Here is a 9759-nt window from a genome sequence, read left to right on the forward strand (position 1 = left end):
TGAAAGGGGTGAAGCTAGGATGGCGGGAGCGCCTGACTTCCCTGCTTCCGTCGGAGACGGAGGGTGCTGGTGCCTTGCAGGGTTCTGGGGGCTTCTCATCCTGCAGTGCGTGGCTCCCCAATTCTGGTGGCATCTGTCCTGAACGAGAGCCATTCTGTGGGGGTGAGCCAGACCCAGGCGAGACCTGCACGCTGTCCTGTGTCCTCGCCTCACTGTCCTCAGCACCCGCACTGCGCGGACACGCCTGGGGGTGAAGCTGTCACCTGATTGCCAGGAGGAAGATGGGGGGGCCAGGGGGGGGGTGCCTGAACAGCTTTTGCCTGTTTTTTTGTGGCTCATTTTAAACAAAGCCTGTAGGTTCGACTTCATTTGGGGTTGGCTTCCCTGAAGCTCAGGTTAGCACGCTGCCCCTTCAGCGGGGCGTTCTTAGTGAGAATCGGAGCTGTGCGCACGATGCCTTCCGCTCCCCCGGTCCCGGGGGCATTCCTGGCCCCGGGAGCTCTCCGGGCTGACATATGCCCGCTCCCCGCTGCCAAGCAGAGGGAAGACCCTCTTCTCAGAGCTCAGTCTTGTGCTGAGACGCGGAGCTCCCGGGTTTGTAGGGCTGCCCTGTGCACGGGACAGGAGAAGTCACTTAAAAAGGAAGGACATTAACCGGCTGGTCTCCTTCAGATGCCTTTGACAATGAGCTCATCTTCAAAACTCTCAAAGAAATCATCGAGGGGAAAACTGTGCAGATCCCCGTGTACGACTTTGTCACCCATTCCCGGTGAGTGAGCGGCCCGGGTGTCCTCTGCGCCTGGGGTCCCGGCCCTGTCCTCCCTGCCGTGCCCAGGGCGCCCTGGCGGGGAGGGCAGTGACAGCAGCCTGCGCACCCCAATGAGCAGGTCGGGGTGTCACCGGCGCTTCTTGGAGCAGCTGGAACACGTCCGTTACCAAAGGGGATGGTCCCTGAGGAGTCGCTGGAGCTGTCTTCTGGCCCTCCCCCGCTCGGGCCCTCCCTCCGTCCCTCCGTCCTTCCCAGGTCTGGGGAAGGGCGGGTTGTTGGAGGAAACTGAGAGCCAGGCCTCTGAAAGCCTCAGGGATGCAGGCCGTGCCCATTCCTGCAGCCCCGCCTGCTCCTGTCCGCTCCCTTCTCCGTCCACAGCAGGTGTCTCTGCCTGAGTGGAAGCTCAGGTCGGTCAGAGGAGCCCTTTGTCCCGCTGTCACCGCCTTTGCTGGGTCTCTGCTAAGTCTGAGAGAGGACCGCGGGCTCCCCTGAGGCTCTAGCTCGTCCCTGGGAGTCCTGCCCCGGCCCCGGCCCAGCGCTCAGCCCGGCGCTCTGTGTGCAGGAAGGAGGAGACGGTGACCGTCTACCGCGCGGACGTGGTGCTCTTCGAAGGCATCCTGGCCTTCTACTCCCAGGAGGTGCGCGACCTGTTCCAGATGAAGCTCTTCGTGGACACGGACGCGGACACCCGGCTCTCCCGCAGAGGTGCGTGCGCGGCCTCCTGCCCCCGGGCCCAGGCTCCTGCTGCCCCAACGTTGGGTGACATCTGAGAAGGGACTAGTCCCTGGGTAGCGAAAGCTTGTGAGCTCACGGAGATGAGCGAGGAGACTTATTCCGGTTTTTCTAGAGAAGCGTCTGATCAAGAGCTCTGTTCCTTGTGAGGTTCCCACAGCACCTTGGTCCAGACAGAGCTGGGCAGGGACCCTGCCGGCAGCGCCGGTGCCTTCTCCACAGCCTGCTTCTCTAGCCCCTTGGTTTCCAGAAAGCTCTCTAGGTCCCGTCACTGTCCAGCGGCTTCAGACAAAGCCGGTTGTCCCCGCTGCGGGCCTTACTGAGTGTGGCCTGTGTCCTGTGATCACAGCTCTCGTGGTCTGGGAGCTGAGTCCACAGTCAGCTCTGGGGCATCGGGCAGAGAGTGCAGGAGGCTGCGTGGAGGAGGGGCTGGGGCTCGGCTATGGTGGGGTGGGGCGGGGGCCACCCACAAAGGCACACGCACATGCGTGAAGACTGCACAGGCTGTTGGAGGGCTGTGTCACTGATCCGGGCGACAGGCGCGCTGTCGTCGTCACAGGGGAGCTGGGGAGAGATGAGAGGGCCTGCGGAGGCAGTGCCGTGGGGGCGAGGAGGGAATGAAGGCTGATGCAGGCCTCGTGGAGACAGGAAATGACAAGGTGAGCCCTCGGCACCGAGCAGCCAGCGGCAGTCGGATCTGCTGAGTGCCAGCCCAGAGCCTCTGACCTCGGCATCTGGGAAGTGTGCCCGGTTGTGAACCATTTGCAGCTGATTCATTTCTGAGGTCTTACTGCAAGAGCTGCACATGGACCCAGCCACGTGTGGAGAAGCGAGTCCAGGGTTCTGCCGCCCAAGTAGTAGCGGGATCCACACTGCTGGCTGGGGGTGCGTGGGGGGAGCAGAGCTCTGTGACGGAAAAAGCAGGGCTCCAGCTGGTTTTGAGATGTTGGTGGATCTCTCTCTGGGTAATCGGGAGACATCTGGGTTTTAGGGCTGAGACTGGCCAGGTAGGAGTCCTGACAGCTGTGCCCGAGCCTGACTTCCTCATGCACCTGCCTCAGGGCCTGGCTGATCCTTAAGTCACACCCAGCCGCCTGGGAGCTGCCTGGAGGTCTGCCAGGGCCACGTGAGCTCGTGAGCTCGCACCTCAGGGAGGCAGCGGAGGCACGAGGAACCATGTGGACTGAGCCAAGTCGCTGGGTGCCCTCAGGCACACTGTGCTTTCACCTCTTCAGACGTCCTCTTCCTATCGATCACCTGATAGTGGGTCCTCCTGGGCTGCTTGTGAGGTTGGAGGTGATGCAGGTGATGTGAGCGCGGGGCATCAATCAATCAGTGTCTGTGGAGACCGGAAATCCGCTTTGCCTGAGGTGGGAGGCGTCCTTCTGTGGGGACTGGCCTCAGGAGTTGGTGAGATCAGGTGAGAGTGTAAGGAGGCGGTGGAGATCGAACAGGAAGTCCCTCGTTTGTCCTGACCATTCTGCAGAGTCGGGGGAGGTGGGGAGGCGGCCCCTGGGGTTTTGAGGGCTTAGCTCTACAGCCCCACCTTCCCTGTCTCCCCGGGAAGGTGCTGCGTCCCTTGAGGGCCTGTCCTCTCGTGCGCCCACTGGTGAGTCACTTCCCTGGTGCACTTGTGGGACTTTCCCGGCGTGCTGTTTCTCAGATCCTTTTTCTGCCCACGTGGGACGGAGGGCAGCCTGGGACGGAGGGCGGCCGGGCAGGGGCTCTGTGGGGGCAGGGCTGCCCGGAAGGGGCAGACAGGAGCAGCTGCGGGGCACGGGACATTCCTGCAGCCTGAGTGAGGCCGTGGCTTATCTGTCTGTCACTCCTCGAGTGGGCGGGGCGCCTGCTCTGCGTCATGCAATCCGGAGAGACGTCTTCGAGGGGCCTCCTTCCCCCCGACCTCTGGTCACTCACCCCTGCCCCCCCCTCCCCCACCCCGGGAAGAGCCCTGGGGCGGCACTGAAAGTGAAGTGACGCAGCCACGAGGAAGCGTATTTGTTACGGGTCCACGGAGTGGTGTCCGGGCTTTGGCTGAGCGGAAGGGGCACGGTGGGCGCCGCGGCGGGAATGTAGGTGGACATGCGCCGTCCTGCCCTGACCCACCCCCGCCTGGGCCTGTCCTGGCACAGCTGTGCGGGTCACAGTGCCGGCCAGGAGCCGGCTGTGAGTCCTGGAGTTCCCACTTTGTGCCAAGAGCTTGTCTGGACTCAGCCCTCGACTTTCTCCACGTCCCAACAGCGAGGAGCAGGAGGGTCCATCCCGTCCAAGGAGACAGTGCCCTGGAGGGACCCGGGAGAGGGGGCGAGGCGGACGGCCTTTAGATGTCCAGGGTCCCAGCGTCCAGGGTAGAAACCATAGAGGCCTTCCTTTCCTCACGCGTGTGTGTGCGTGTGTGTCTGTGTGTGTTGTGTGATGTATGTGTGTGCGTGTGTCTCTCTGTGTGTGCGTGTTGTGTGATGCACGTGTGTATATATATGCTGTGTGTGTCCTGCTGTCCCTTCCCGCACTGCACCCACCCCACCTCCCAGCTGCTGTGCAGGCTCCGGCTCTCGGCTGGTCTGACCGCTCCCCTCAGTTCACGGTGCCCACTTGGTCCTGAAGCTCCCAGGCTCTGCACCCATGCTGCGTGCGGGCCCAGCGCCCCTCACCCTGTGTCCCTTCATGACAGCGTGAGGAAGGGCCTGTCACCGTCGTTCAGAGGCGGGAACGGCCGAGAGCAGAGGCCGCCTCGGTGGGGGCCAGCGGCTTCTGGGCTGGGGAGTAGACACAGGTGGCCACCTGCTTTCCCTGCCTGTTGCCCCTCCAGCGATTGACGGGAGGAGCTGTTAGGTGTGCGGGGCATGGGCTGCAGGCCTGGGCTGAGGATGTGAGTGCGTGTGCGTGTGCATGTGCGTGTGTGTGCACACGGGCTGGGCGAGGTCGGACTCCTGTCCAGGAGAGGTCGGCTGTGTGAAAAGCTTGCCTTGTGAGACCGCCTCGGGCTCCTGCAGGGCTGTGAGTAAGCTGGCTGCGGTGGCCTTTGCTTTGTCTCAGCTCCCATAGCCTTAGGCTCTGGCTTCCTCTTTGGTGACGCTGCTGTGTGTCTTGGCCAGTCCCCACCTGCAGACCCTGTGTCGGAATGCCCTGGGGGAAGGGCCGTTTCTCGGGACAGCCTGCTCTGGTCTGGAGGACAGTCAGGGTCGCCAGGCAAGTCTTGCTGGTTAGGGAGGACTGGTTAGGGAGGTTAGGGAGGACTGGTTAGGGAGATTAGGGAGGACTGGTTAGGGAGGACTGCTTAGGGAGGTTAGGGACCAACCCACTGCTTATTCCCTGGGCTCACCTCGGAGGAGCTGGAGGAAGTCGGGGCGTAGCAGTGGCGCCTGCTCTGGACTGTGGTCCTGGACACTGGCCCCGGCCAGCCTGGGTCACAGCCACGACCCTCCCCTCCCCCCGCTCCCCTGCCCCTCCCGATCATGCGCGTCCATGTGCATAGGTGTGTGCAAGCAGGATTGGTCAGATGTGACTTCCCAGACTCGCTCACAAGCTCCCTGTGTCCGTTCACAGCGGCTTCATCCCATCCCCCAGGCTGTGCCCTGAGAGCTGGCTGGGGGTGGGTGTGATGCCATTTTGGGGGGGAAAGATCTCACAGCTCGTGCACCAAGGTTCAGAGTGACATCTGTAGGGGGAGGCTGGTTTTTTTGGTTGGTTTGTTTTTAAATTTTTTCAATTGATTTTAGATCGAGAGGAAGGGAGAGAAAGAGAGAGAGAGAGAGAGGGAGAGAGGGAGAGAGAGAGAGAGAGAGAGAGAAACATCCATGTGAGAGGGAAACAGCGATCAGTTGCCTCCCGAATGTGCCCTGACCGGAAATCAGCCCTGTGACCCTTTGTGCACGGGAAGACGCCCCAACCAACCGAGCCACCTGGCCAGGGCAGGGGGGCTGTTTTGACGGACAGACTGACCTCTCAGCTCACTGCTGAGTTTGGGGAAACAGGCTGGGGCGGCCCGTGCTCTGGCAGAGCTATGGCTCAGTGCTTTGTCTGGCAGACCCTCTCCGTTTTGGACAAATGAGTCTGTTAAAAAAGGTGTTTGAATGTCCCTGCATCACCCTGCCTAGTCTGGGCTGCTCCCCAGGGTTAACCCATCGTTCCCTGCACCGTGGTTTCCTCGTTTCTCACTAAGTTGTCGTCTGTTTGCAAACCTCTGTGCATGACCGAGTGGGACAGGCTGACAGCAGAGGGTCGCTGACGGCACACAGGTGCGGGGACGGGAGGCAGGTGGGCGGTGTGCCCCTCCGCCAGGAAGCCCACCACCTTGTGGGCTCCCCAGGACGGCCCTGCTCTTCACCTGTTCACAGTGCAGTTTATTAGGTCCAATGCTGCTTGAACCAAGAAGCCGTGCAGCCGTGGCTCAGAGCCTGGAGCCCTCGCCGAATTTGACTGCAGCAGGCGTAGACGTGGGACTCGTCTTCCCGAAGCCGCTGCTCACCTGCTCTTGGTCATGGCTCGGGTCCCAGCGTGTGGCCCATCCAGAGGCCTGGAGTCGGGGTTGGCTCCAGGGGTCGGCTCTGGCGGCATTTCCCACTGCTCCCCCTTCTCTTACAGTGTTAAGAGACATCAGCGAGAGGGGGAGGGACCTGGAGCAGATCTTGTCCCAGTACATCACCTTCGTCAAGCCCGCCTTCGAGGAGTTCTGCCTGCCGGTGAGTGCGGTCCCTCACTGTTTTGTTGAGTCTGGACTGTAAGGTGTAGTCAGACACACGGGTGTGGGCTGAGGCAGCGCCCTGCTCGCAGCTCACTGGGAGCGTCGCCCTCTGCGGACGCCCCGGGAAGGGCAGCCTCTGGTGCTTTGCAGCCCGACCCCAGTCCTCAGTCTGTCTCACCGTCGGGGCCTTGGGATCGTGCTGCTCAGTCCCGGGAGGCCTGTGTCTCGTGGCCAGGTTCCTGGTGTGAGCACTTCCTTGAAGGCACGTCACAGCTCAGGGCAGCCTCTGCCGTGGGCACCCGGCACCCAGGAAGGTCCCTGGTGGGTGGAGTGTGCAGCGGGGCGGGGGGTGGGGGTGCTCCGCTGCAGGGTCTCCCCTCTGACCCTCCTCGGTCACTCAGCCCAGCCTGTGCGAGCTCCTCTCGGCCGATGCGTCCCCGTCGGGAAAGGGAGCCGTGCTGGGGGGCGTCCCCGCCCTGGCACAGCCCCGGCAGCCTGGCAGTGAGGAGGCTTTCCGAGCAGGAAGGTCAGGGCAGGGGGCGTCCTCGGCTTCTTGGGGAGACTGTGAATGCCACCGGGACCGGGCGCCCTGCGTGAGGAAGGGGACTCCGCGTGTCTCCTCCAGGCTGACCGAGCCCTGGGCTAGCTCCCTAAGGGTATATGGTTCAGCGGGGGAGGGGGGGGGCTCGGCCTGGTCGGGGTGGTCCCCGTGGGTCTGGGGGCTGGGAGGGTGTTGAGAAGAGGCATAGGTCTTCGCTCCCTTCCTGGAGAGTCAGCTTCCCGCCGCCTTCGTTCCTCCCGTCTGTTAGGAGCAGGTCTTGCGTCAGACGGACTTGACTTTGTTTCCGATCAGGTTAGGCAGGCTCTGAGTCAGCAGGAGTAACCTTGAGGATTGGGTTTCAGGGTTAGGTTTCTGGGAAGAGGGCTGAGCGGCAGAGCAGTGAAATTCTATCCGTCTGTCCATCCCTCTGACTGAGGACTCCTGCTCTTGTTCACGTCATCAGAGAGCAAACTAAATTTATTATTGGACATGAATTAGAGCTAACTGCCAGTTTTCTGCCAACTGACTGAGTTGTGAGCTCAGAATTCGGCACAAACATTTTCTGGGTGGTTGCTGCTGGTTCCCACGGTCCAGCCACTGGTGCCCAGAGAGAGCCCAGGTCAGGCCGGGTTACCGTTCTAGTCTGGAGAGGCTCATGTTTATGTGGTCTCACCCTAAACCTCGGTTATACACCCAGATACAGTTCTTTGGAAAATGGGCCACAAAATCTCAGTAAGTGAAATAAAAAAGGATTTTGTGCTAATTGTACCCTTTTAACAACAAGTGTAGCCCAGCCAGCGTGGCTCAGGGGTTGAGTGTTGACCTATGAACCAGGAGGTCATGGTTTGATTCCCGGTTGGGGCACATGCCCAGGTTGTGGGCTCCGTCCCCAGTGTGGGGCGTGCAGGAGGCAGCCGATCAATGACTCTCATTATTAATGTTTTTGACTCTCCCTTCCTCTCTGAAATCAATAAAAACATATTTTTAAAAGAAGTGACGTGACAGGGCCCGGCCCCGTCTTCAGAGGCCTTTTCTGCATTCACCTCGCGCTGCCGGCTGCAGAGCTTCCAGGTGGACTGCTCCCCTGAAGTTGGGGTTTCACTAATTCACACTTTTCTTGGGGGTAAAGAAGCAATTACAGATTTGGTTTCAAAGACCACGTTCCTCCTGCAGGTTGTAAACTGAAACCATGTGGAACGTTCAAATGTGAACTTGTAAAGCTGATTGATTAATAGATTGATTTTAGAGAGAGAGGAAGGGGGGGAGAGATAGAATGATTTGTTGTTCCACTGATTTATGCATTCATTGGTTGGTTCTTGTATGTGCCCTGACCAGAGATTGAATACGCAACCAACTGAGCTAGCTACCTGGGCCGGGCTGATTTATTATAATTTAGATAAAGCGGGTAAAAAACATTATGTCCGAAGCCTGACGCTGCTGCCCTCTGGGTTAGGTGGAGAGACGGCCGCCCCTTCCCCACGGTCCCCCAGGGCGGCTTGGGCCCGTTTCTCTCTGAACCCCTCTTAGTTCTAAATACCTTTTTCCGCAGACAAAGAAATACGCGGACGTGATCATTCCGAGAGGTGTAGACAATCTCGGTGAGTCCTCGGGGTGTCGTGCTTTGGGGCGCGGACCCCGGAAGGGAATGCCCACCTGCCCGGCGGCTGTGGGCACCGGCCCTGTGTTATGCACGTGTGACTGGGCACACATGTGGACTGCTATTCCCTGGCCGAAATCAGAGGTGTGGAGAAACCCTGTCTTCTCATTCTCTTATAGTTGATTTTTTCCATTTAAAACATTTAGTTTGTTTGCTGAGACTTTCGCTGTCCACCTCCTGTCGTCCTCAGCCTGTCTTTTTCACGACAGTGATCTTTGTAGAATGGCCTGCCATCTGGGTTTGTCCGGGTCCCCAGGGCGGGGCTGAGTTGGCACGACCAGGACAGTGCCCGGAAGACGTGTTCTTTGCGTGTCACCCCAGAAAGCACTTGGTGCTTCTGTTTTTGAAGTTAGTTAATCATTTGCATAATTGTTTCTAATGGTAAGAAGAGAGAGTCCTGTGTTGGATCGTCGTTGGAGGAGAGGGTCTTCCGTGGGTCAGTGGGTTTGGGACGGGTCACAGCCGGTGGTGCCGTGGAGAAGGCCCGTCCTCACGCCTGCACACGGGGTCGGGCTGATTGCCTTGCTGCCGCGGGGACTGCCCACCTCAGAAGCCCGTGTATTCAGGGCTCCCCGTGTCCGGGCATGGCCCGTCTTCCTCTGGGACCCTCCAGGGGGTCACGTCAGCCCCCGCGGGGGGCTTGGGGAGGCGGTTCCCTCCACCCCGGTGCGTCCCTAACAGCTGCCCGTCTCTGCCCCCCAGTGGCCATCAACCTCATCGTGCAGCACATCCAGGACATTCTCAACGGAGGGCCGTCCAAGCGGCAGACCAACGGCTATCTCAACGGCTGCACGCCCGCACGCAAGAGGCAGGCCTCCGAGTCCAGCAGCCGGCCGCACTGACCCGCCCCGGGCCCTGCCCCGCTCCCGGGCACGGCGGCGGCAGGGGCTCGGCCGTCTGTACAGACGGTTTCCTATGACTCTGCTTATTTAAGAAAACAACACGGAAAAGAAATGCCTTTGATCTTGAAACGGAACTTGACCCCGAGCTTACACGACGAACTGTGCCAACTACCACTGGTGATGCCTAATCGTGCCCACCTGTACCAGTTACCAATACACACGCATATATAAAAGGATCTATTTTTGTGTAAATGTACAAAATCCTGTAAAGCTGTTTGCTGCTGAGTGTTTTGCAGGAGGGCCCGCGCTGAGCTTCCCCGGGCAGGTGGCCCCGGCGTCCGGGCGGGCGGGCTGGCCTGTGAGGTGGGAGCACGGGGCTCGTGGCCCACGCTGAGCGCCTGCCGAATGCACTGCTTGGAGCTGCAGCTTACTGACATGTCGATGAGAGAGACTTTTTTTCTTTTGAGTTGAAATTAGGCAAGACCTCACCCGAAAAATCTAACTCAGGGAAGGGGCCCTTTCCAACGGCCCACC

General features: G+C 60.3%; 1 protein-coding gene across 1 annotated transcript; it reads left to right on the forward strand.

Annotated features, from left to right (window-relative positions):
* Positions 1-638: 638 nt before the first annotated feature.
* On the forward strand, positions 639-9495 carry UCK2 (uridine-cytidine kinase 2; the record flags this gene model as incomplete). Its single annotated transcript, XM_014446961.2, has 5 exons — positions 639-769; positions 1332-1474; positions 6086-6183; positions 8276-8324; positions 9086-9495. Coding segments are annotated over 5 exons (561 nt in total), but the record flags the coding sequence as incomplete, so codon positions are not given.
* Positions 9496-9759: the final 264 nt, after the last annotated feature.

Source organism: Myotis lucifugus, unplaced genomic scaffold, assembly GCF_000147115.1.
Source record: "Myotis lucifugus unplaced genomic scaffold, Myoluc2.0 scaffold_590, whole genome shotgun sequence".
Classification (NCBI taxonomy): domain Eukaryota; kingdom Metazoa; phylum Chordata; class Mammalia; order Chiroptera; family Vespertilionidae; genus Myotis; species Myotis lucifugus.